The sequence below is a fragment of the Triticum aestivum genome, chromosome 1A, assembly GCF_018294505.1.
Source record: "Triticum aestivum cultivar Chinese Spring chromosome 1A, IWGSC CS RefSeq v2.1, whole genome shotgun sequence".
NCBI lineage: Eukaryota > Viridiplantae > Streptophyta > Magnoliopsida > Poales > Poaceae > Triticum > Triticum aestivum.
In genome coordinates, this window is record NC_057794.1 from 550,290,432 (window position 1) to 550,317,791 (window position 27,360).

General features: G+C 43.8%; 2 protein-coding genes across 3 annotated transcripts; one reads left to right on the forward strand and one right to left on the reverse strand.

Annotated features, from left to right (window-relative positions):
* The first annotated feature begins 15,985 nt into the window (after positions 1-15,985).
* On the forward strand, positions 15,986-22,289 carry LOC123066084 (probable protein phosphatase 2C 71). 2 transcript variants are annotated; one of them, XM_044489247.1, is made up of 9 exons: positions 15,986-16,282; positions 16,371-16,873; positions 18,035-18,096; positions 18,351-18,420; positions 19,219-19,306; positions 21,050-21,219; positions 21,296-21,439; positions 21,526-21,679; positions 21,749-22,289. In XM_044489247.1, the coding sequence occupies exons 1-9, from the start codon at positions 16,105-16,107 to the stop codon at positions 21,781-21,783; spliced, it is 1,404 nt and encodes a 467-aa protein (XP_044345182.1). In that variant the 5' UTR covers positions 15,986-16,104; the 3' UTR covers positions 21,784-22,289. The 2 variants fall into 2 exon arrangements, with proteins under 2 accessions (XP_044345182.1, XP_044345175.1); XM_044489240.1 differs by having other exon boundaries at positions 15,987-16,282; positions 21,526-21,654.
* Positions 22,290-23,232: 943 nt separating this feature from the next.
* On the reverse strand, positions 23,233-26,298 carry LOC123066101 (uncharacterized). Its single transcript, XM_044489256.1, has 4 exons — positions 25,869-26,298; positions 25,217-25,266; positions 25,050-25,102; positions 23,233-23,911 (listed from the first exon to the last, which is right to left on the reverse strand). Exons 1-4 carry the CDS (start codon positions 26,123-26,125, stop codon positions 23,540-23,542), a joined length of 732 nt encoding a protein of 243 aa, XP_044345191.1. The 5' UTR covers positions 26,126-26,298; the 3' UTR covers positions 23,233-23,539.
* Positions 26,299-27,360: the final 1,062 nt, after the last annotated feature.

A 27,360-nucleotide genomic window follows, 5' to 3' on the forward strand; every position in this document is an offset into this window, starting at 1 on the left:
TATATCAACTGAAGCAACATCTATCCAGGAACAAATCTTTGGTACACAAATTGGAGTACTGACAAGTGAATGAGCATAAACTAACAAGCTAATCTACTTACACTACTAACCAACATACCTTCTCCTGAGCACACGCAAGAAAACGTCTGCCTGTGTCCACAGATTCAAATGCAACAAGCCTGACGCACGGTTCTTGATGCAGACAACGAGACGACAGATCGTGAGCAATGCCACTCCGTTCATAGCAAGAGATAGTCCTAGGAAGCTAACTAGCACACAAATTGCACAAATCAGCGACCTGGTTAAAAATCCCCAAATGATGAACCCTAACCCTAGCGGGATGAACCCTAATCTGTGGGGGAGGCGAGAGGCGAACACGCATACCTGGCTAGTGACTTCTTCGCCGTCCGAAGAAGAGCTCGAGGACTGGTCGCTCCAAGAAACCATGGCGGAGCGGCGAAAGGCGGCGAGTCGACAGTGGCGGCGCCAGCGGTGGTCGGGGTCGAGAGAGAGGAGAGCGAGAGTGATGAACTGGCTGGTCTGGTTCGAACACCGACCGGTGTGGGCCACTTAGACGGGCACGCCGAAACGGCCATCCCTCGCCGTCTAACGGCGTCCGTCAACATGCGCCACGTCAGCCCGACAGGCGGGACCCACCTGTCGGATTCGCTGTTTTCTGGGCTAAAACGCAGCGTCAGTGCTCCGTGTTACAGATTAGCCCCATTGTTGGTGGTTTTTTGTGAACTGCCTCAAATGTGGTACCGATCTGTTACCCTAGCCCATAATGTGGTGGTTTTGAGTAAATTACTCAACAGGCTAGCTAGGACGACAACCTAGTCTAGCTCCCTGGTGGCCTCCTTGTGCGTTTGCTGCGGGATAAGAAGGGAAAATATAGAGAAATTGATCTACTTTGTGATTGGGCAGGAGCTCATATCATCTTAAATCTTAGAGATCACCTATGGAGTGACATCTAACTATCTACTTAAGTGTTTAACCGTTAGACATCAGCACATGACGCCCATTTCCTAGTGATTCGCCATCAGACGCAATAGGAAGAAGCTACAATTTTCAAACAGCCGAGGTTTCTCGTTGGACCGCAAGCCATTTCCTAGCGATTCGGCGCATGGCATAGTAGGAAGGCAAATTGTGAAACAATGGAGGCCATTAAATGGATCGCAACACATAGTGCACGGAGGCAAGACACCGAACATTCTCTTGATATAATTCTCTTAAACCTCAACCTCGATCGGTTGCAATTTTGCTATTCCTCCTCCCCATGCATCTCATTCTTCATTACCACACCATGAGAAGACAATATTTAATATTGGCCCGGCCTTTCTCTCAACATGCCCTTGGCTCTACTGGTACCATCTTGTCCCTCCACCCTACCATCTCAAGACCTTGGAGAATATCCTCACATTATTGTTAATGTGTTAATGTCACCGGCATTCGGTGCCACAATGTCAAAAATGAGGTCACGATAATGATTAGCTTCCCTCCCCCCTCTCAAGTCTCCACATTGGGCTCCACCCAACACTCACTCTACGTTGGGCTCCACATTCGTTAAAGCTGGGATGGTTGCAGAGATTATGTATCCCTTCACTCCACTCTAAGATAGGCACCGACTCTAGCAAGGATCTTAGAGCATCTACAACCGGCATTCTCAACTTCTCCTCAAACGTCCGCGTACGCGTGACCGGAAAAGAAAGAGAAGGAAAAAAATGACCCAACCGGACCCTTCGTATCATCTTTATATGTCCAGGATTCACATACTAAGAACAAATGTAGGAAGGATATAAGGGCTTGCGAACGCGCCCGGTCAGTCCGCCACGTAGACGCGGCCCACCTTCGGGCGATGCTAGCCGACGCACGCCAGCCATGCCCTCACCCTTGTCAGATTGTCCAACCCCTCCAAGACCAATTCTCGATGGTAGAGAAAAAGAGTACTAGAGTAGCGACAACGAATAAGGAACGAGAGGAAACGACAATGATATGGATTGGTAGGCAATTAACCTAGCCAGGTTTCTTTTTTCTGCTTTTTTTGGCTTTTTCCAATCAGTAAAAATCAGACCAATTAGAGATTGACACCAATTACTAGGGGATTTGACTGTGTATGATTCCGGGTGGACCTAGCAGTTTTTGTGGCGAGCAATTCCTGGTTGGCTACCTTCTCTCCTTTTAATACTCACCATTCCTCCTATGATTTTTTTCAGTTTTGCTAAAGCACATCTAGATGTGTCATAAGTATTGCACATCTAAGTCCTATGTCATTGATCTTACGTTGAGATTCATGTGGGTATTTCCTTTTTCTTTTTCTTTTTTTTCTTTATGCTTGATTCACTCACTTAAATGTACAATAACTAGAGCACATCCAGATGTGCTTTAGACACACCCATCTTTAGCCAATGGCGGTGCCGTTCCAGCTTTGATTTGTTTTCAGGCGGCCGCCGCTTAGATCGCTGCTTCTCGTATATGCTGCGATGTGCGTGGCCGTCTATATAAGGTGTGCGATGTCCTCCTCTTCCTCTTCTCACTTCGGTTCCCCACTGTTAGACTTTGTAACGTAGCCCAACTTTATAAACTGTATATTGTGTAACCTTATAAATATATGTGATAGGCCACCTCTAGAGGGTTGAGCCAATTCCCACAAATCTTACGTTTAACATGGTATCAGCCTAAACCTAGGACCTACTCCACCTCCACCTCCGCCGCCGCCGCCGTGCCCCCAACCCTAGGGTCGCCGTCGCCGCCGCTGCCATCCCAGCGACGCTGGCCGCCCTTCTCAATCTTCCCGCCCACGCTGGTGCGTCGCCGTGGCCCCAAGTCTTCGGCACCACCGCCGTTGGTTCGTTGTTCTCGGCTCCGATCCCGCCGTCTCCCGCGCCGTCGATGGTGGCGGCCTCCACCGCCACGATGATGGCGCCACCTGCGGCCACTGCTGGCTCGTCCCCGACACTCGCCACCATGCCGGCGGCCTCGGGGGCCTCCACTGATCACCCCGCGGGTGTGGCACCGGAAGCCCCTGCGGTCTCCGCTGTTGCTACCACCGACGCCGCCATGACCTCCGGACCGTTCCACTTCGACAACCTAATCATGACTCGTCTCATGCCGGACAACTATTTGTTTTGGCGCGCCAAGGTTCTACGGCTGCTCCGCAGCCGCTCCCTCCTTGGCTATGTCGATGGCTCCTTGTCGTGTACGCCGCAGGTTATCCACACCGTCCACGGCCCGGCCATTAACCCGGCGCACCGTGTGTGGGTACAGCAAGACCAAGCGATCCTCTCTGCCATCCAGGGTTCCCTCTGAGACGGGGTTGCTGGCCTTTGCCTCTTCGCTGCCTCCTCCTTAGATGCGTGGACGACTCTGGAGCATGCGATTGCTCATACCTCCACCGCCCACTCGATGGCTCTTCGCAGCAAGCTTGATGATATCAAGAAACTGGACTCATCTGCCACAACGTACTTCAACATAATCAAGGTCTTGGCGGATACATTGACCTCCATTGGTCGACCGCTGAGTGATGAGGAGTTCGCCGGCTACGTTATTAAGGGTCTCGATGCCGACTACAACAACCTTGCTGAGACCGTCCACAACGCCAAGCCGCCGCTTCCTCCGCACGAGCTCTTCTCTCGTCTGCTCTTCACCGAGCAACGCATCGAAGCTCACCGCTCCGTTACCACCATCGCCGACCAGCCAGCGGCCTTTTGGGCATCGCGTGGCCAGCGCCCCCCTGCGCCTTCGTCACCTGCCCGGGTCGCCAACCCCCCGGCGCCATCCTTGGGCGGAGGCCCCATGCGGTGCCAGCTCTGCGGGCGTGAGAGGCATCTCGCCTCCAAGTGCCACAAGCGGTTTCAAGGGAGCTTCCTGGGTATCGGTAATATAATGATGGAAAATGTAATGAGCGTCAATTTGCCATGGCGGATTTTGGCCCTCCAGCTGCTCATGTTGCCACTAAGGGCAAGGATACACGTGTCGAACACGGCTTTACACCGTCATACCCGATTGATCCTGCGTGGTATATGGACACCGGTGCCACGAATCATATGACGAACGAGCTCGACAAGTTGTCCACCCACCAACCATACTACGGTCACGACAAGGTTCACACCGCCAACGGTGTAGGTATGCCCATCTCTCACGTTGGTCAAGCATCTCTCTTAACTAGTCATCCATCTAGGCAGCTTCATCTTCATAATATTTTACGGGTCCCCTCGGTGACTCCTAATCTATTATCTGTTCCAAAGCTCACTCTTGATAACAGTGTCCTATGTGAATTTTACCCGTTTGATCTTTTTGTTAAGGATCGAGCCACCCGGGAAATTCTGCTTAGTGGTCGCCTCAGCCGTGGCCTATACCGCTTGGAGGATCCATCCGCCCCGCGCGTCTTCAGTGGTGTTCGTGTGTCGCCATCCCAGTGGCACTCTCGCCTTGGTCACCCTGCCACTCCCATAGTTCTCCATATACTTCACCGCCATGAGCTGCCTATCGAGTCTAGCAATAAGGAGATGTCCGTGTGTGATGCATGTCAACAAGGCAAGAGTCATCAATTACCATTTATTTCTTCTACTCGTCAAGTAACGAGTCGTCTTGAACTTGTGTTTTCTGATGTATGGGGTCCCACCCAAACGTCTGTGAGTGGTCACAACTATTATGTTAGCTTTATTGATGCCTATAGTCGCTTTACCTGGCTTTATCTTCTTAAGCGAAAATCTGATGTGTTTGATATATTCATTCAGTTTCAAGTGCATGTAGAACATCTTCTCAAGCATAAAATTATCCATGTTAGTACGATTGGGGGGGCGAATATCGCAACCTCAACACTTTCTTTAATAAGCTTGGGATCTCTCATCGTTTATCATGTCCTCATACACATCAGCAGAACGGCGCTGTTGAGCGCAAGCATCGACATGTAGTTGAGACCGGACTCACACTCCTGGCTCACGCTTCTGTGCCCTTTCGCTTTTGGAGCAATGCCTTTGCTACAACATGTTTTCTTATTAACCGACTACCTACGCGTGTCCTTAATATGAAAACTCCTATTGAGCTCCTTTTACATGAAACTCCTGACTATACCTTCTTTAAGGTGTTCGGGTGTGCCTGTTGGCCCCATCTTCGTCCATATAATCATAGAAAGCTTGAATTTCGGTCTAAGAAATGTGTGTTTCTAGGTTATAGTTCTCTTCATAAAGGCTACAAGTGCCTTCATGTTCCAACAAATCGTGTCTACATATCCCGGGATGTTGTATTTGATGAGAACGTCTTCCCCTTATCCGCCATGCCGCAGCAACCCGCCACACCTCCATCTATGCATTCATCTCCTATTATGCTTGGCCAATTTGAAGATGTTGCATATTCGCCTGTGTTGTTACCTAACCATGGTGCAGGTATTGGACGTGGTGCTCGCCTGGAACTACTTCCGGATGCAACTCCTGTGACACACGTTGATCGGTCGGTGCACGTGCATGCACCGACTCCCATTGTCGACCCCGTCTCTGGAGCCACGCCCGCCCATGCAACTGGACCGGTGTTGGTCTCCGTACCTGGGGCCGGTGTCAGATGAGGCGCGGCCCACACCAGCCGAGGCGCGGCCCATGTCACCGACGGTCTCACCTGGGCGGCTTGAGCGGTCCTTGTCACCGTCTCCACGCCCGGCCTCGCCTCCGTCATCGCCTCCGTCGCCCGCCCGTATGTCCCCGCTGCCCCTCTCACCTGGGTCGGCTGGGCCTACCATGGCCTCGCCTGAGCTCTCGCCTGGGTCCTCGTCGCCCGACCTGCCGTCGTCTCCAGTATTGGCGCCGCCGGCTCCTGTTCCCATTGCACCGCAACGACCACATACTCGCAGCCGCAGCGGTATTGTTCAACCCAAGCAGCGTAATGATGGTACTGTCACATATTTGGCTGCATGTCTTGCTCATTCTGTTGCAGATCAAAGTGATGAACCACGCAACTATGAGGCCGCTATGAGTATTCCTCACTAGCGGGCTGCTATGGAGCAAGAGTACCACGCTCTTATGCATAATGAGACATGGACACTGGTTCCCCCTCCGCCTCGCGTCAACATCATTGATTCGAAGTGGGTTTTCAAAGTCAAGAGACATGCGGACGGATCTATTGAGCGCTACAAGGCACGTCTCGTCGCTAGAGGGTTTAAACAGCGTCAGGGTCTGGACTACGAGGATACATTCAACCCGGTTGTTAAGCCTACTACTATTCGGCTTCTCCTGTCTCTTGAAGTCTCTCGTGGTTGGTCTCTTCGACAGCTTGATGTGCAGAATGCTTTTCTCCATGGGCTGCTTGAAGAGGAGGTTTACATGCGACAGCCACCAGGGTTTGTTGATCACGCTCAGCCTCATCATCTATGTCGTCTGACGAAGACTCTATATGGACTGAAACAGGCGCCTCGTGCCTGGCATGCTCGCCTTACTTCGGTTCTTCGTACTCATGGCTTCGTTCCGTCGACAGCTGACAGCTCGCTATTCTTATTTCAGCGCCCCAGTGTGACTGTGTATTTGCTTGTGTACGTGGATGACATTATTCTGGTCAGATCCTCTGCAACGGCTGCTGATGCTCTTGTGGCTGCACTTGGCAGAGATTTTGCTGTAAAATATTTGGGACAGCTACACTTCTTCCTCGGCATTGAAGTTGCACATCAGTCTCGTGGCAGCTTAGCTCTCACCCAGAAGTACTCCCTTGACCTATTGCGTCGTGCTGGTATGCTCAAGTGTAAGCCATCCCCACGCCCATGTCCTCTACTGATAAGCTCTCGGCTACTGCTGGTACTATTCTGTCTCCTACGGATGCTACGGAGTATCGGAGTATTGTTGGTGGCTTGCAGTATCTGACTATCACACGTCCTGATCTTTCCTTTGCGGTTAACATGGTGTGTCAGTATCTTCATGCCCCTACTGATGTGCACTGGTCTGCTGTGAAGCGCATTCTTCGTTATGTGCGTCTCACTGTCTCCTATGGTCTTCATCTGCGACCTAGTTCCTCTGCTGTTCTATCTGCATTCTTAGATGCTGATTGGGATGGGTGTCCGGACGACAGGCGATCCACGGGGGGATATGCTGTATTTTTTGGTCCTAATTTGATCGCCTGGAGTGCACGCAAGCAAGCTAATGTTTCTCGCAGCAGCACAGAAGCCGAGTACAAAGCCGTTGCCAATGCGACTGCTGAGCTTATCTGGATTGAGTCTTTGCTTCGTGAGCTGGGAATCTCCCAGTCACATCCTCCGGTTCTTTGGTGTGACAACATCGGTGCTATGTTTCTTTCGACAAACCGGTGTTCCATGCACGAACCAAACACATTGAGATTGACTATCATTTTGTGAGGGAACGTGTTGCACAGAAGCTACTACAGATCAAGTTTATCTTCTCGAAGGATCAACTTGCCGACATCTTCACCAAGCCTCGACCTTCTCCCATGTTCGAGGTCTGTAGGCGCAATCTCAACCTCCTAGATGCATCAGGAGTGAGTTGAGATTGAGAGAGGGTGTTAGACTTTGTAACGTAGCCCAACTACGTAAACTGTATATTATGTAACCTTATAAATATATGTGATAGGCCACTCCTAGAGGGTTGAGCCAGTTCCCACAAATCCTACGTTTAACACCCACCCAGCCCCCGTACACGCCGCGCCGCCGGTGGAGCTCACAAGCGCCGCCATGGAGCTCAACGGCATTGGAGGCCCGTTCTGCAACATCTGCCTCCCCGAGCTCCTGCTGGTGGCTTCAACGCCCGCCGGCGCTTCTCCAGCTCCTCCCGCTGGTGTGGTGGGTCGTCAGTCCAGGGAGAGGAAGAAGGCGCCTGCACGCCTCGCCTTCCGCTGGATCCCGAGGACTTGGCGGCGCGCGGCGTGGCTCGCACTCTATGGCCATGACGATGGCTGTCACAAGGTAAGCACACCACTACGGTGGGAGCACGAGGCCATGGCCCATGAAGGGGCTCAATATGTGCAGGTGGCTCGCAGATTGACCGTGAACCATGTGCGTCCGCAGAGCTCACGCGCGGTCATGACAGTGCCCGGCCAGGCAGAGGTCGTGGCGCGACGGCGACTGATGCATGCGCGTGGTGGCCCATGAGTGGCGTACCACGCCTCCTCACAGCCCTCCTTGTCCTAGAGCCGAGATTCCAGCACTTCTCCCGCAGCCGTCCCTATTGGTGTATTCCCATCTCTTCTCCGCGTGACCCAGCTGATGGCATATGCAGCAACTATCGACGATGGCGTATGTAGCCATGTAGGGCACTTCCGAGGCGCCAGCGGCGGAGGCTACCAACACGAGTCGTGGAGCGGCGGCGGGGCTGCCATCCCAGCCACTGGCGTCCTTTTTTGTTTCCCAACCATCGAGGAGGACTGCCACGACAACTGTGGCTCCTCCTCATCGATGCTCTTCGATCTGAATACAGTGAACGCTACGGCCGTCGACAACATGGGCAGAGCTGCGACACGCTCCTACTCCACCTCACCGGCTCATGCCTCTTGGCACCGGACCCATATCTAAAGACGATGGCGCATGCAGGAGAGCCGATGTCATGTCCGTCCGGGATGCGGAACTCCGGCCGCGGCGGCGCGCCGTCCTCGCCTTCGTGAGACCATAAGGTGGTGTTCTCCACCTAAGCTCACCCAGCCCGCATGCATCTCGAGCTCGCAGCCGTCGTGTCGACCTTGCGCCTATCTTCGGCACCCCGCCGTTTCCGGCCCGTGAGGTCGCCGTGGGGATCTGTTGCCTCCAGTATGTCAGCGCAGAAACCCTCACAAACAGTTCTTCAGCTTCCTGTCCATTCGCCTCCACTTGAACTGCACGACGGTGAGCGCACGACTGTCTTCTCCTCGCTCTCTTGCCGTGCGCCCTGCTGCCGCGCATTCGCTGTGTGCGGCGTGCTTCTTGCTTGCGCGGGCTGTTGCGTCGCGTGCGTGCAGGGCTTACGTGCTGCTGCTGCTGCATGTGTGATGTGTGGGCTTGATGCATGCGTGTAGTAGCTAGGTGATGGTCTCACACTGGATCCGTATACGGATGGTGTAGATACACTATTTCTTAGTAACTCGAGTACATAGCTCTTTGTTTCTTATCAGAAGCAAACTCATGATGGCTCCTGAATATTAGGTGCCATACTGTATTTTTATCAATGTTTTAAATAGCGGCTATGCCAAATAGCGGCGGACCTCAAAATCAGCTATAGCGGAGTTATAGCGGGCTATAGCAGGCTATAGCGGGATCTTTGTACATGAGACCATTTAGCGGCACCCTGCTGAAAAGGCTATAGCAAGGCTATAGCGGGGCTATAGCCGGCTATTTAAAACTATGATTTTTATACAAGTCAACGGATGTTGCTTTATTTAATTATATTTCATTGTTGATCGCACTATTGTACTATTCTTTACAGAGAAAGATCAAATGAAGGGAAACACTAGGTTTGTATTATCCAACCTAAACCAGTTCTGATAATCTCTAATTTATATTCTACTGTCTGGTGGTATGAGTCATTAAATTCCCTATCTTGGAATAGCAGTTGTAGGTTAAGGAGGCTGTAAAAAATGAAGAGTTGATAGAAAGCACCATTTTAATGTTATGACATTCTCTTTTTTTTTTATGAACCAGGTATTGATGATCATTTAGAAGATGGGGAGCTTATACGGGCTCTGCAAGAAAGTCTGAAAAATGAACATCCTCTTTGTCAGAATGTTCTGTTGGGAGGGGTGTTCTCATATGTCACTCCATCAGTTCAATGACATTTGGTTGCAGCTATTTTCCTTCTTTTTCAACAAATAACTTAAGAGTAGAAAAAACCAGATTTTGCCTAACCTTTTAGGCATGATTGTCAATATAGTTTTATTTCGATGTAAGATTTTGTAAATGATGTCATTGTCACTTCTAAAACCTTTATGGATGTTCATCACCGTTCTGCATCATTATTTTGTGTCTCTTTTGAAACAAGGCAAGCTTCTGCTCATTCACCCTAATTATTGACGCTTGACACACATTTTCTAACTTGGCATTGATGGTCATATGTTATTTGCCAAGCAATAATTTCGAACCTATCCAGTAAAGGATCCATTATCTCCGGTGTTTGCATATTTGAAATTTCCAGTTTTTATTGGATGCAGATCTCTGGAAGCGTAGGATTTGTAGCGAATTTCCCCAATTCTATATTTCCTAGGATGCCTTTTCCTCACAGCCCTTTGAGGAGGATATTTCTCCGGAGAATCATAAGGCAGAAAAGGTGACAATGATTTGTGTAGTTAACCGCCTAATGAAACTATTAGTATTGTTTTATCCTTCTTATCATGCTCTGCAATTGTTACTGAGAAAATATGACGACACGTCAACTATTTCATGCTGAAACGAGTTCCTAATGTATGCAAATTTCTTACTTTCTCATGGATGTTCATATTCTTAGGAACATATACTATGCTCTTTGTGTACACTTCTGCACAATATGGGAGTGATCTTTCATGTTGTAGCACTGACAGTACTGTTAGCCAGTCAGTTTGTTAAGGTTTTTCAGTCTGTTATTCTTATCGGTTTCTATTGTACATCCCTCTACTCACATGTACATCTATGTTATTTAGATCTGGGCAATACTTTTCATCATGCAAGCTTCACATCTTCATTCCTCATCACGTGGAACTCCCACGATTGTTGTCAATCCATGTTTTGACAAAAGATACCGTTCTGCACACTTCACAAGCAACGTGTAGCTAACCTTATTTAAACTCATCGACCTCCTACTAAATGCACAAGGGCGCAATGACATCAATAAATAAACTTGACATGTTCTCGAATGCCTGACTTATATACTGCCCAAGGTGATACAATGTAACCCAATAAAAGTTTGATTGTATCACCTGTACCCAAACGAAATATTTGATTGTATCATATGTGCTCGCAACACCCAGCTACCAATGATCCTACAATCCATATATTGGCCATACACCAGTACACAACCAAGTTCAATAATTCGATCAAGTTATTTACTACATTATCACGGAGGGAAAACCTGCAGAACACTGTAGAACATCTACTCTATCGCCATAAGAAATAAAATCTTCTTTTTTCTTTATGTAATGCACTCTATTTCCTCAAGTCCACATAGCATCCGTATAGCTCCAAGGTTATGAATATTTTAGTCCACATAAAAAACAATATACAGAAACAATGCAATGCCGCAGACACAACGAATCCCTATTTTAGCACCATTTCCCTTAGGCTAGAACATTCGAGATCGAACAATATCTATAAAAAAGAAACCCATTGTGCCACAAGCTACACAAATTGTATCATCATCATTCACATGAATATGTAACACGTGTGCATCGATAACACATGTTTTGAGCTTGATCCACACATCAAACCTCATGTATAAGGACTCGATCCACATATGTCTCATATAACATGCATACACTCCGCCCAAGTTTAAAGGGAAGAGAGCCAAAACTATAAAAAAATACATTTATCTCATCGATCAAAACGGCCAACCAATATTTTCTCCCTTCCTTTGATCACCATCGCAAAAATGAATGCCGAACTAAACATGCCAATATCATTTTTGGAAAAAAAATCATCAACATAAGAATATTTACTTGCTATACAACAACATATATCACTGCCAATAAGCAAGGCGCGGCATGCCGCCGCGCGGGTATCAGCTAGTAAGGAACGAGAGGAAACGACAATGATATGGATTGGTAGGCAATTTGTGGGGAAACCGCATCTACTACATCCATGTTAGAGGCGGGGTTTTTCAACTAGAATTGCCTCCAATAGTGTGTGTGTCAGCTCATTTGAGGCGGCTAGAGATTTTTATGCTCTTAACCGCCTCCTTGGACCACCTATAGAGCTCGTCTTTGTATAGTGTTAGGGTTAGATTTTTATGAGAGAAGTTCTCTTTACAACCTGGAACTATTCGCTTTGTCTAGTAATCAATCCTAAACACTAAGAACGGTTAGGAATCAACCCCAAACTCTCAAAACATGTTTAGCAAAATGTCTGAAACTTTCCCATAAACCAACTTAGTCTCTTTTTTTATATAATTATATTGAAATTTTCTAGTATCATTAGACAATAACTCACAAAAAAGGCAATAGCTGACATGGTTGTGGACTAGGGTAATTGAGTAGATTGTCAATGGGTCAAATTTGGCCTACTTAGCGAAAACTAGGTTCATGGGAGGGAATGTTTTAATCCTAGTCGATTTTTATAGTTCGGTTTGAGTCTATTTTTTATTGAGGATTATTTTTTTCCATTTAGGTTAGGGTTAGATTTGTGGTTTAGGGTTGGAGTTTGCCATTTAGGATTATGGTCCATTGTTAATAAAAACGACATCCAACATAAAGTAGTAAATGGCATACAACCGAAAGTGCTAAATGGATTTTTTTGGGGGGGAGGGTGGGGGGGAGGGGGGAGGGGGGGTGAGAGACCTCTTTCTCTTATAGCCGAAATGCCTCATAAATTATATTACGGTCATGTACAAATACTGTGCCAAAGATACTTAGGCAAATGTGGCATTTGTTGCTTGGCCTAAACATTGAATTTTAGTAAGGATTCACAAAATAAATCCGAGAGCCCGACCCAAAGCTCTAAATCCCGACCCAAAGCCCAATCCAAAAGCCTGGAAATCGAAGTCTGAGCCAGACCATGTATTACAAAAAGATAAAAAAATATCATTTGTATAGAAATGTTAATCAAGCATTTGAAAACATGTTAAATGTGTATAAAAATGTTCACTGTGTATTAAAAAATGATCGTGTATATAAAAAAGTTAATCAAGCATTTGAAAACATGTGGAACACGTATTTGAAATATGTCAATCAAGCATTTGAAAAAATGTTGAACAAGTATTTGAAATTTTTTAATCAAGCATTTGAAAAATGTTAATTGTGTTTACAAAAAATGTTGACCATGTGTTAAAGAAGTTAATATTGTATTTAGAAAATATTAATCAAGCATTTCCAAAATGTTTAATGCGCATAGAAAAAATATTGACCATGTATTAGAAAATGTTAATCTTGTATTTGGAAAATGTTAGTCAAGCATTTGGAAAAGTCTAAAAGATTGTATAGGCAAAAGGTTGACCAAGTATTCAAAAAATGTTAATCTTGTATTTGAAAAATGTTAATCAAGCATTTGAAAAAGTCTAAAATAATGTATAGGCAAAACGTTGACCAAGTATTCAAAAAATGTTAATCTTTGTATTTGAAAAATGTTAACCAAGCATTTGACAAGTGTAAAAATGTGTATTAGAAAAAATATTGAACATGTGTTAGAAAATATTAATCTTGTATTTGAAAAATGTTAATAAAGCATTTGAAAAAGTTAAAAAATGTTGACCAAGTATTCAAAAAATGTTATTCAAACATTGGAATATGTTAAAAATATGTATTAGAGAAAATGTTGACCATGTATTACAAATGTTTATTTTTTATTTATTGTAAAAATGTAAAGCATGTATTAGAAAATGTTGTTGACATATACAAAAAATGTAGAATGAAATTAAAAAACAAAAGAAAATGCTTATTAGAAAAATATTGACCATGTGTTAGAAAATATTAATCTTGTATTTGAAAAATGTTAATAAAGCATTTGAAAAAATTAAAAATGTTCACCAAGTATTCAAAAAATGTTAATCATGTATTCAATTCAAACATTGAAATATGTTAAAAAATATGTATTAGAGAAAATGTTGACCTTGTATTAAAAATGTTTAATTTTTATTTATTGTAAAAATGTAAAACATGTATTACAAAATGTTGTTGATATATACAAAAAATGTAGAATGAAAACCAAAAGAAAGAAAAAAAACCAAAAGGAAACAAAATAAACCAAATAAAAGGAAAAATGTACAAAGAAACAATTTAAAATGAAACACAAAGAAAACCGAAAAACTGAAGAAAGAACTAAATAAAAATAGAAGAAATGAGAGAAAAGAAAAAATAATGAAAACCAAGAAAAAATAAAGAAAAACAGCAAACAGGGGAAATGAAATAACACGATGAAAAACTAAAGAAAAAAGAAAAAAGAAGAAAAATAATAGCGAAGAAGCAAAGAAAAAACAAAGAAATAAGAAAAACAGACAAAAAGCCCCGGAACAAGCCAACCCACCGAGCGTGGTGAACGAACCAGCAAAGAAAACAAAAAACAGATAGAGCAGGGTCGTCCCAGTTGACAACATAGGGCAAAAAGCGAGCACTCGCTTAATGCGAGATAAAGCACTCGCGGTTTATTTTAAACTAGTGGTTGGGGGCCGTCACTACGGGCCTCTTGGGAGAAAGTTGTGCGTGTATTTCTCTCTCTTAATGCAAAAAAGAAATTCAAAAACCTCACCTTCATCTTAAAATTTTAAAAACTTTCTCGTAAAACATGGATATCACATCCATCTTAAAAAAACTTAAAAAATCTCAAAAAGAAAAAGAAAAAGTCTCACTTCCACTTCCAAAAATAATCTTCAAAAAAAGTTTTGAAAAGAAAATGTCTCATTTTCATCCTTAAAATAAAATCTGCAAAAAAAACTCGCCACAGCCAACCAACATGCGCCAGGTGGCCATGCTGGTTGGTCGTGGCGAACGAACCAGCAAAGAAAACAAAAACAGATAGAGCTGGGTCGTCCCAGTCGACAACGTAGGGCAAAAAGCGAGCACTCGCTTAATGCGAGATAAAGCGCTCACGGTTTATTTTAAACTAGTGGTTGGGGGCCGTCATTACGGGCCTCTTGGGAGAAAGTTGTGCGTGTATTTCTTTCTTAATGTAAATTTTTTTTTGAAAAACCCCACCTTCATCTTAAAATTTTAAAAACTTTCTCGTAAAACATGGACATCACATCCATCTTAAAAAAACTTAAAAAATCTCAAAAAGAAAAAGAAAAAGTGTCACTTCCACTTCCCAAAATAATCTTCAAAAAAAGTTCTCAAAAGAAAGGGTCTCATTTTCATCCTCTAAATAAAATCTGTAAAAAAAACTCGCCACGGCCAACCAGCATGCGCCAGGTGGCCATGTTGGTTGGTCATGGCGAACAAACCAGCAAAGAAACCAAAAACTGATAGAGCAGGGCCGTCCCAGTCGACAACGTAGGACAAAAAGCGAGCACTCGCTTAATGCGAGATAAAGCACTCGTGGTTTATTTTAAACTAGTGATTGGGGGCCGTCATTACAGGCCTTTTGGGAGAAAGTTGTGCGTGTATTTCTCTCTTTTAATACAAAAAGGAAATTGAAAAACCTCACCTTCATTTTAAAATTTTAAAAACTTTCTCATAAAACATGAACATCACATCCATCTTTAAAAAATCTTAAAAAAAAGTGAAAAGTCTCACTTCCACTTTCAAAAATAATCTTCAAAAAAAGTTCTGAAAAGAAAAGGTCTCATTTCATCCTTTAAATAAAATCTGCAAAAAAAAAAACTCGCCATGGCCAACCAGCATGCGCCAGGTGGCCATGCTGGTTGGTCACCCTTCTCTCACATGTTAATGTGTTTAATGGTGCCATCTAGCCTTCCACCTACGGTGCCTAAATAGTTCTAAAAAAGCCTATAATGCCTAAACTTTATTCGGAGTAAACCACAATTCATGAATAAAATTGTTCTTTTACCCCTAAAAGCAAGTACAATAAGGTGACATAAGCAGGCTGTAGCACGAACTTCAACATACTCTGTGGGACAAAAGGTGGGACCACATATTAATGATATAGTAGTATACTAGTATGACTAACTATTATACTAGCAGACTACTAGGTTGACTCTAGATGATGTGTCAACTTTATATAGCCGCATGTTGACTATACTATTAACCATATTAAAAAAACATACAGTGTTTAAATAATTTTAAAAAAACCCTACAGTGCCTAAAAACTTTTACTACTACTCAGAATAAACCACAGTTCATGAATAAAGTTGGTTTTTACCCCTGAAACAAAACCTAGAGTGCCTAAAATGAAGCACCGGCCCGTCTGTCCTGCGAGCCGCCATTACAGTCCTTTTCTCGGTTCAAGCAATGGAAAGCTAATCTACGGCTCAAAACCTTGACGAGCCCCCTCGCACCTCCGCCTCACACTTGAGTTCAGCATCTCTCTCTCTCTCTTTCTCTCTCTCCCCAGCACGAGGTGAGCTGAGCTGAGCCATGGCGGAGCTGCCGCTGGCGGGGGGCTTGCTGGACCTGCGCCCCGGTGGCAAGCTCTCCCCGAAGCCCCCGCCCCCGCCGCTGCCCATGCCCTGCCGCCGGAGCCCGCCGCGCTCCCAGGTCGCCGCGGCCGTGGCATCGCCTTGCCGCGCCGTCCCCGAGCTCCACTCCACCACCGGTAAGCAGTAACGGCGCCCCCTCACTCCTCGTCCCCTTCCCCGCCTGATTCGATTCGCTCCGGCGTAAGTCCTTTGCCGTGGCCGCAGAGCTGGCGGACGGGAGCGTCGTGTTCCACTTCGCGCACCCGCCTGTGAAAGACCACCCGGAGCCCAAGGCGTCCGGCCCCGACCCTGGGCACGCGGATGCCTCGGCCTCGCCGCGCCCGGAGCTGCGCGTCGAGGAGCCGAATCCACACACGGCAGCTGACGCCGGTGAGATTTCGCTGGCCTCGTCGGAGGCGCCCGAACAGGCCGTCAGCTCCGGTGTCGGTGTTGAAGCGGAGGCCGGGTTGGCTAGTGGAAGGGCAGTTCTCCCGGCCGACTGCCAGCTCGATACTGACGGCAGTGGAGGTGAGCTTGGTGCCTCGGAGGAGAGTGAGGCTGTGGAGGCGGACACGACGGCGCCTGCTGGTTTGGAGGAGGTGGATGCGGATGCGGGAGCTTCGTCGGAAGGCTCTGTCACTCAGGATTCCCACACTGGCGTGGATGCAGAGTGTAGCAGCGACGACCAAGAGGCCACGGAATCCGGAATTACCATCCCACCAGCAGCGGTATGTGTTCCTCCGTGTGCTCAATTAGGCAATTTCTCTCTGATTTCTTGACTTGCTGTGTACAGATAGTGTTCTCGACATTTCTCAGTCTTGCTTTGTCCGAAGTGGATGCACCATTCTTGTAGCTTGAGTACTTTGTGATGTGTCTGCGAGTTTCACTAGCAGTAAAAAGGACAGTAAATTTGTTACAGGACATTGTTAATTAGCTCATCTAGGTTTGTAGTTCACATTCACGGTCGTTGTTCCAGACCTGCTATGGTTGTTGAGCTTGTGAACACACCCCGAACAGAACAGAGGCGTTCGACATTTGTTGAATATACTCCTGGTTTTCTGTTTCGAGTGATCACGGACCATAAGCTTTTATCTTTTCTCTAACAAACCATACCCTTTAATGTTTATTTTTGTGGGAATCAGTTGTTGGGCCATCGCTTTCCCCATCTGTTGATGTTCTGGATCATGCTTGATTTCGTGTGTTGCTGTCATGATATTTTTGTTTCGCTCTCTCCTCGTCTAATTGACCATATATTTTTAGGGACCACATCTTATACTACTGCCTCAGGGCTCAGGGTCCGGTATTTAAGGCCCATCGCATTATTGGTCAAACTTTGACCATTATAATCTAACAAACAAAATATGGGTTATACATAACAAAAAGTATACCATTGGAAACTTATTTCAAATACGAATCCAATATTATACTGTTTTGTAGCCAGTTATGCTTTGCTAGTTATTAACTCATAGCCAAAGTTTGATCCAGAATACGAGGGGGGCTTATGTACCCAAAAAGAGGGGATAATAAAGACTGTCTTTCTATGAATCAACATATGAGATAGGTATACCAGATGAAGTGACGCACGCATACTCCATGAAACTTTGGTCTGGAAATTTAAGTGCAAAATGGACATGTCCTTGACCATGTCTGCTTAGGGACCACATCTTATACTATGTGAGAGATTAACACATGAAATGCATGCATACCAGTACCAGTTGAATGAAAATAATCTGGAAACTTAAGTGTAAAGTGGAAATAACCTTTTGAGCAAGACATGTACTTCTGGCTTGTGGGCATAGAACTTATGCTATGAATTAGATGTCTCTTTGTGGTATTCAGTTGGATACATGCAGGTTAGCGGCTAACCATTGCTCCTTTTTCCACAATAGGGAGAAGTTCACAACAAGGTGGATCGGGAAAAGAACACTTCAGAAGTGAAGAGTTCTGATAGGCATGACTTTCTTCATCTCACTTCTATTTCAAATATTTCAATTTTCAAACCATAGGTGGTCAATATCATCTTTTCCATATAATCCGTCTGTGCTGCTATTTCTTGCAAAGATGAATATGGCATACATATATATTGTCTTCATATAGTTATGCATCTCTGTAACCAAATGTTATGGCTTTTACTGTATTTAAACATTTAACACAATCTTGACGAAATGATCTGATCATTCTTTCTTGTTCAATATTCATATATAGGACGGTTCCAGTAGCCTCATCGACGCTTTTGTTGACATCGGGTGCTGCAATCTTGCCTCATCCTTCGAAGGTAATAACTGTCCTGCGCCTGCATTTTCTAAATGGCAGAAGCAATTTCACTTATTCTTTTGAGAAACACAATTTCACCTATTTATAATGTCAGTTGCTCACCCGTCTTTTCAGTACTTCATCTGATCCCAAAAGATGGTTGTTTTCTACTCTTCAGGATACCCAAATCTGGGCAGTAACTTTTATAGTAGCACATAAAAAACTGTGAAGTAATATTAGGGAAACATATTGATCTGCCTACACGATTATTTTCGCCAGTCTAGATATATATAATGAAAATTCCAGGTTTTCAGGTATCACAGCCATTTCTAAAAAAAAAAGTCTAGATATATATAATGAAAATTCCAGGTTGAAAATGGAGATGTGTTGTGTTGTGTTATGTATCCTACTTCGATAAAATTGTGTTTGGAGAAAATAACTGGCTTAATACTTTGATCTTTGCAGTTCTCACAGAACGTACAAAAATTTCATCATAGTACATTTTATTTATCCATGGCAATATATGCAGTACACTGGCAATCCAGTGGCAGAGCCAGGAATTATGTACAGGGTGTGCACACCAAAATTTTCCTGGGTTGCCTTCTGATCGGCTGTAGTCTGCACTCTGTAGACCTGGTCCTAAACTTTTCTCAAAATTTCTGGGTGTGCCTGGGCTCACCTGGCCCACCCTCTAGAACTGCCTATGTGGCAGTCAATGCTACCAGTAACATATATTTTATTATCTCTCTCATGGGCCATCATAAGGCTAATCCAAGCTCCCGCTGACACTTTGGCTGTGATATCTGTATAATTTTCCCAGGCAGCGACAGGCGGAGAAGATGCTTATTTTATTGAACACAATGGTTGGTTTGGTGTGGCAGATGGAGTTGGTCAGTGGTCATTTGAAGGTTAGTAGGTTAATTTTCTTTGGTTTTGATTCTGTAGTTTAACCTTATGTATCATGCCTGGCCTTCTATAGACCATTCAGTTGGTGATGCTAGTCTTAAATCTTAATGTTAGATTGCTTTACAAAGGCAGTTTGTTACCCCCTTTGTCCAGAAATATCAGGCACTCTTGACCTTGTACAGTCTCCATTGCATAATTTTGACTATAATTTAGATTACAAATTGCCTAAAATTAGTAACAATGTAACTTTTGCAACAAAAATACAATAATAGTATTCTTGCATGCTCAATCCATATAATTCTGCACCTTATATTTCTGGACAAAGAGAGTATAAGATAACTGGTCATAAGTCTTAACTCACTGTTGGTGGTCGTCCATTAACTTTAGCAACATTCCTTCTCAAAGCACTGAAAAATGGGGCCATAAAAACGTACACGTACAACAGCAAGCGATCCCCGCCAGAATCCTCATGCCTCCTGCCGGATGCCATCTCCCCTAACCCCTCACCCAATTCCTTCACCCATTTTCATGTCAACAAGCTTCTTTCTTTAGCTTTTAACTTATAATGCTTCATATCAGCAGGCAAGTTTGTGGTCTAATTTTTTTTGGACATATTAATTTAGTAAACCATGTTCCATCTCTTCTTTTTATGGTTCCGTAGCACGGGCACCTTGCTTAGCCAGTAGAATGTGTATTCTTTGTGAAAGACGACTACCGATATGTGGGGAAAACGTTATTCACTGATCGCTACTTCTACCTTCTGTGGATGTTCAGCAGAAGTAACTAACATATACCAATATAAGACAGGGATGCTATTTTGTAGTAAGAAACACCTTTTGCATAATTTAGTTTTAAAACATAAATCTTCTTTTTCTGGACCCTGGAAGCTTAATAAGAGTTGAAATTATCTGGAAATAATGCTGCAAGCAGGTACTTACGACAATTTAGTGAGAAATCAAGAACCGATTTAGTCTGGTCTGCATCCAATCCTATAATAAGGTACTGTACATAGATCAAGTACCACCAGTGCCGGGATGATGACAAGAACTAAGTTGTAAGGGTTAGACAATGACCATTGAGCTGCAAAATGACAATTCAATTCCTTGGAAAAGCAAAGCATGACACGTGCACCAACTATAGACTTAAGAGATGCGTCAAGCCTCGAGTGCTCTTACCTCTTATTATTTTGTATGTGTAATAATTAATTCACAAGATGTGGTTGATTACAATTCCATATGTTTATTTGTAAGAGAAAAATATTTTGTATCTTTATACCTCAGAAATATGCGGATAAATATGTAGATTGACAAGTTGAAACAGAAAAGTAGAAAACGGCAGGATCTGAGAGATGAGTATTGGTTTAAGATGTGCACTACCAAACACATTATATCAGTTCAGTTTGGCTCTGGGTACAAGAAGTAGGATCATTACTCTTTAGGGGATTAATGTCCTAATTCCTAAATGCCAGCCTTTGTTCACAGCCTCTATAGACATGCGCAGACAATTTTCTTCTTGAGACGTGGTCTTCGAGACTTCAAGTTAGGGAGCATTACTGTCAATATAGGTTTGTACTGTTGGCAACATTAAGAACTGCATCATAGATCTCAAGATAAATATAAACACCATGACTTTAGCTCATGTTTTCTTTACCTGACGTCTAGCAAATGTGTATTTGGAACTTCGTGCACATGGTTATTCATAGGCATGCCACAGTGCTAATTTTTTGTTGTAATATTTGTACTTAGGAATCAACGCAGGACTTTATGCAAGAGAGCTTATGGATGGCTGTAAAAAAGTAATAGCGGAAAGTGAAGGAGGCTCTGAGCTTTCACCCGAGCAAGTTCTCTCCAAGGCTGCAGCAGAAGCAAGGTCTCCTGGTTCTTCGACTGTCTTAGTTGCTCACTTTGATGGCCAGGTCTGTTATTTTATCAAGACCATCACAGTTCTTATTTCTCCTCGTGTCATACTTATTGGACCTATCATTGTCACAGCTTCTTCATGTATCAAATATTGGAGACTCGGGGTTTCTGGTGATAAGGAATGGAGAAGTACACGCGAAATCAAAACCAATGGTTTATGGCTTCAATTTTCCACATCAAATCGAGAAAGGGGTTGATCCCTTAACCCTTGTAGAGGTAAAAAAAAAATTTGGTACCAAGTCTAGTCCCGCACCATATGAATAATTGAAAACCAACACTCTTGTTTCCACTGCGTTTTTCAGAATTATACCATTGACATAGAGGAAGGTGATGTCATTATAGCAGCCACCGATGGCCTCTTCGACAACGTCTACGAACAAGAATCGGCAGCCATGATCTCGAAATCTTTGCAGGCAGATCTAAAACCAGCGGTAGAATCATCAACTTGCTTTCTAAGTAAAAAAAAAAATCCTGAATCTCGGTCTCAAGATTGAATCATGGCACGCCTGACTATTCTACTCGCAGGAGATGGCCGAGCACCTTGCTGCCAGGGCACATGAGGTAGGGAGGTCTGGAGCACGGAGAAGCCCATTTTCAGACTCTGCCGTCGCGGCGGGTTACCTAGGTTTCAGCGGGGGGAAACTGGACGACACAGCCGTCGTTGTGTCGATCGTCCGGAGATCCGAAGCTTAAGCTGTAGAAGGCCCCCGAGGTGACAAGCTATTATTTTGGTCGCAGGCAGCTGCACGCACTGTCTGGGAAAGTGTTGCATCAGTAGTTCAGAAATTGCGCGACAAGAAGTGCAGTGGTGTGCATGGCGAAGTTCGCCTATGTAAGTAGTCTAATCCAAGAAGCACATGGTACAGCACACACCTGGTCTGGTTTGGTCTGGTCTGATGAGCAAGGCGCAATTCGCGCATGTAAGTAAGTGATCTAAATTTATGTTTGGTGTTGGTGTTCTTGTGTAAATTTTGGGCTGTAGAAATATGATGCATGATGCATTTGAACTGTAATATTCACGATCAAAACATGATCAGAAATTCATGGCGTCAAGTTGTTACTGGTACATCAACACACTGTCAATTGTAGCCCTAGGGAATTGGTCAGACACTCGCCAACTCCTCTAGGCACTTGCCGATGGAGAAGCAGCCCTAGGGAATTGGTCGGGCTATGGAGGTGTTCGACATCGGTCGAGACCTTGTCAGGTAAAGTGAGCCCTTGTTGCTGTGGTCATAGTGGGTGTGGTGGCTAATCTCCTAAATCGGTGTAAACCGAAGGTTGTTGTATCCTTCTATTAGTGACGATACACCTTCTCCGCTATGAATCTAGTTTTAAAAAGAAAGAAAAAACTCTCTCCATCCAAATATACAAGGTCTCTTTGAATTTTGAGGCTAATTTTTAGCCCTAATTTGACTAACAAAGTATAAATTATATGCAACAACATTTATACCATCGAATTTGTATTTGAAAGAGGTTTTCTGTGGTATAACTTCTATGGCATATACCTCATGTTTTATTAGTTAAATTTATTTTCAAAATTAGAATCAAATATTGTACTCAAAAGAAAAAAGGCAAATGGAAGTTTTTCGACAAGTATTACACTCCTTCCTCAAAATTAAACTCGTTGGCCTCCTACAGAAACATATAAAGACCAGAGTGCCCATAGCATGTTATTTGTAATCGAAACGGTGAAAATGACAGATGATACAAGGAATTCTGGCTCAACACGAGCCATATATATGTAGTATTTCAGAGGGAAAACCTGATGTTAGGTACATTGCGGTTACCACCAGAGACAATACACATCAGTAAAAAAGGGAATTGTCAGATCTTACAAATTCTGGTTGTGCGCGAAAATTGAATATAGTTATGATGATCCAGTGTAACCTGGAGCCACAAGATTGTTGACCTACGCTAATCTACCAACCAATAAACATGTTTTGGCCAACCAGAAAAATGGATATGCGTACAATTATTTTCCTAGGTTTGAAACTTGCAACTCTGAAAAATGAAATTCAAACAAAACTTTAGCCTCAGGATTAGGTTACTTTATGAGTTGTTTTTACTCTATAGTTGACAGAGCGGATATACACCAACCTGGAGCAAAGCTCCCACAATTTTCGGCAAATGGATCAACGTAGCCATGACTTCTAAGTGCTAACTGATCTCCCTCAAAAAGAAAAGGTGCTAACTGTTCTCCCTCAAAAAGAAAAGGTGCTACCGGATCTAGCCCTTTGCCTGCTCCACAGACTGCAAATTGAACAGATGGCTACAACACATTTCAAAGGATCACTACAAGCACCCCAAAACAGCATGTCAACTATTTGACTCACCATTTGTCTTGCCTCTGTCAGGTTTAGTGTCCTGCTGTGTCGCATCTGGCGGAGCATTAGTAGCATCCTTGATGTCCTTAATCTTGACTGACGCTAGCTGACTATCACTTCCATCGCTTTTTGAAGCAGAGGCCTTATCAGGAGATGATGTCTCACCTTTCTTCAGAGATTCCTCTTTCGTATGGGCAGGACTTCTCATTTTGTCCTCTGCAATTTCCTTAACGACACCCTCTAATGTATCTAACCTGACTAAAACCGTTGCCAGCTTCGAATCGGCATCCTCCTTAACAGAGTCGGCTTCAAGTTGTTTCTGTTTCTCTACTTCCTCGATTTTTTTCCTTTTTACTTCTGCTTCCTGAGACAAGCAACATAAAACTCCATCAGTAAATGTTTACTGAATATGCCTTTCATATCATGACAAGAATCTATCAAGTGCCAGAATAACATGTGGAATGTCTGGAGTTATGCTAATTTTAGTTTTACTTGAACACCGGATGGTTTCCACATAAAAGTATAGTTTCCTATTGAAATATATGGAATTCGGAGCAAACGTCCAACCTTCAGATTAGCAACTGTTTGTACAACTTGATATTTAAAGTATACTTTCAGAACAGAAACTATGACATTCTTTAGAAACCTGTAACTGCTTAAGGTGTATATATCCGCTATATCACACATAATATTTCCTGTGAACAAACCAATTGATGGCGATGGTCTGTTTGCATTGAGATATTTCCAACAGCCAGATTTGCTACCAACAGTTGAGATTGAAAAGGGACTGCTCACCAATCACTTAATACTTTTTTGTGGAAATACCAAAATCTATCATGAAATTGCAGATATGTAAACATGTAGCATAACATTTTTAGCCCGTAGGGAACAAACATGTTTCTAGTAAGTAACTGATAGCATTAATAGTAGAGTGCAATTTTTTTAGTGAAAAGTAACAAGGTTGGTGTGTTCATACTTCACAATGTAGAAAGAGAACTCCAAAATAGAGTATCTACCTGCAGGATCTCCTAATAAAATGGCTCAGTAACCAATGTAACTGAAAAAAAAGTGCTACATGTGCCTCGGCACATAAATAATATATCTGGCAGAGAGTGATCACTATAACATCGATGGTTTGAAAAGTCCACAGCACATGAACTAACAATTTCAACTGCCCTAACAGGTTCCATTGTACGTGCATTTAGGTTAAAACTTTATCACAGAGCTTTAACCAAGGGCGCATTTAGAATGCTGAATGATCATGACTGAGAGTACTTGGCTTAAGAGCCAATGTCATACAAGTCAAACTCTTTCACTTAGTAGCTCCAAAGGATCAGTCATGTAGCATTGATATATGAAAACAAGTTGCAGCATAATGTTCGCTAAATAATAAAGATATCAATAGGTCATATTTATGCCCACTGTTGTACAAGATTCAAAATTTTCAGAGATCCTTTATTCCAAAGGAAACTGCGCAGTATGAGGGAATCACAGCATATTACCGCTTCCATCCTTTTGATCTCACTTCGCGCATACTGGGCTACCAAATAGACAGCTGCACACCAAAACAAAAGCCGCAATGTAAACATAGAAAACTGAAAAAGAACTTCACATTTGACACCCCAAAGATTACATATCAGAAAGGAATGGAGTTTATCATGAAACAAACCTAGTGAGGGCATGCAAACAAAGAAGAGCTGTACAAGGTGGAAGTCGAGCCTGAAATACAAAAGAATTATAGAAATCAAAAAAGACTGCCATTAGGAATATGTTTGTAACAGAAATCATCTCCAAAACCAGCATTCCAAGAAAATGTTACAGATTGAATGCTCCTCAATTTTGTAAAGGCATTCTAGATTTCACACATGTTTTTTTATTAGCACCATGGGAAGAACTGGAGATAGAAACTATGACCTCCCGTACTAATATTGATCTTAGTCTCGCCTTCTCATTCTGAGGAAATATGCAACTTCTATTTCCATGACCTCATTATTAGAACACATGGAGAACTTTCCTAGCTTCAGTTCAGGCATGATTTGTTGAACGTTAACAGAATAGGAGTCACATAGCTAAGGTTTAAATCAACTGCCAGCTCAGTATGAGAAAAGAAAATCTTCGCAGGGCTTGGATTTAGCGAAGTAGGATTCTCACAAAAGAAAATCTTCTTTGTGGTTAATTCCTGGCAGAAGGGTATGATTTATATGCAAACAAAGTAGAACAAAATGCATCATGATTTTCCATGATCCGTGCTCCACAAACAAGGTTCCATGGTGACAACCTTGCAACGAGACAAGTTACTATGGTTATTGCCTAATGCTCACCCGAACTCCTTGCGCTTGGGGGGCACCGTGAAGAGGATGTTGGCGGCCGTCTTCCAATCAGCGCCGCTGGACCAGTCGAACTCCTGCACTTTCTTGTACGCCTCCATCCGCGCCGCATGCGCCTCCCGCGCCTTCGCCGCGGCGTCCGTGGGGGCGACGGGGGGAGCTCCCTCGCCGGAAGCGGACGAGGACGAGGAGAGGCGGCGGCAGAGGTGGGCGAGGGGGAGGCGGAGGCGAGGTCTCAGCGCCGGAAGCATCGCGTGGTGGGTGCAGGGCGCGTCGGGGACGGCGGCGGCCTTCAGGGGCTTTGGGGCATGGCCGCCGGCCGTGGTGCTCGCGTGCCACAGCCAGCCGCCGCCAGCTTCGGGGGGGATCGGGACGTGTGGGCTTGTGGCCTGTGGGGTGGTGGACTTGATATTGGACGAGTATCGGTGGTGGGCTGGGCCGGTGAAGTGCAGAACATGGGAAGGCGAAAGTGCTGTTCTCATCCCAACCTGAGCTTGGGCGAACAGTAAAATTAAAAAGAATCATCTAAAAAAGTAAAATTAAAAAGAATTGAAAAGAAATTTCAAGGTTATGAAATTTATTCTGTGCTAAAAATTGATTATTTTTTTACTTGTGTGAAAAGTTTCATCAGCAGATGACATTCGTGAAAGACGTGACAAAAAATCCCGATGCTTTCGAAAATAACATTTTGGAGGCCACGTTTTCCACGAATGTCATCCGGTGATGAATTTTGTAACCAATAATATATTTTTTCAATGTGAGGCACAATTTTTTTCTAGATTTTTAAAATTTCTGAATTTTTATTTTATTTTTTGTTCATCCAAACTCACCTCGGGATCAGAACAACCGCGTCCGTAGGAAGGCCTCCTCTTTGCCTAAAACAGAAGGCCTCCTCTAATCGGTAATTTTGGTTTTATATTGAAAAGGCGACCTCTATATATATGGCTCTGAATTCTTTTCTTTTTGATTAAAAAATAATAAGAATCCATAGCCATATACATGGCCCTGGATTCTACTACCTCTCTAACTTAATGTAAGACTTCTTCTTATCGAAGGAGTATAATTTATACTAATAAAAACCTTGAAAGACATAAGATTATATTTGATTAGTGGTATGGTTTTTGGTTTTAAAGATTCATAGAGACCATGGCGACACGTCTTTAATCCAACTCAACCCGTCGATGCACCACATTTAAGTTTCTATCTAATTTGTACCGTCATCATTTTTTTGCAAATGGTCTATTATACTTTCTCAAACTTAACATGTAGTCCACTATATCCATGTTAACGAAACTAAAACTTAACCGAGGTGGACTGTGAGTTGACTTTAGGCTTTGTTTGTTTGGACTTCTGCTACTGCTTTTTGCAACTTTTCTGCATTGGCAAAAAGCGGCAAAAGCTCCTAAATAGGGGTTTTTTGCTTATGAATCAATATTGTTATATGATGATATAAGCCAAAAGCTGAAGCAAAAAACACTTATTTAGG

What these genes read in the sequence shown, in the direction of transcription:
- LOC123066101 (XM_044489256.1), bottom strand. Translation starts at nt 26,125, where the DNA reads ATGCTTCCGGCGCTGAGACCTCGCCTCCGCCTCCCCCTCGCCCACCTC. An exon ending in TGTTTGCATGCCCTCACTAG is followed by an intron (nt 25,103 to 25,216) that starts GTTTGTTTCATG and finishes TTTGGTGTGCAG; the next exon opens with CTGTCTATTTGGTAGCCCAG. An exon ending in AGATCAAAAGGATGGAAGCG is followed by an intron (nt 23,912 to 25,049) that starts GTAATATGCTGT and finishes TGCTTGTCTCAG; the next exon opens with GAAGCAGAAGTAAAAAGGAA.
- LOC123066084 (XM_044489240.1), top strand. Translation starts at nt 16,105, where the DNA reads ATGGCGGAGCTGCCGCTGGCGGGGGGCTTGCTGGACCTGCGCCCCGGT. An exon ending in TTGCTCACTTTGATGGCCAG is followed by an intron (nt 21,220 to 21,295) that starts GTCTGTTATTTT and finishes TCATTGTCACAG; the next exon opens with CTTCTTCATGTATCAAATAT. An exon ending in AGGCAGATCTAAAACCAGCG is followed by an intron (nt 21,655 to 21,748) that starts GTAGAATCATCA and finishes TTCTACTCGCAG; the next exon opens with GAGATGGCCGAGCACCTTGC.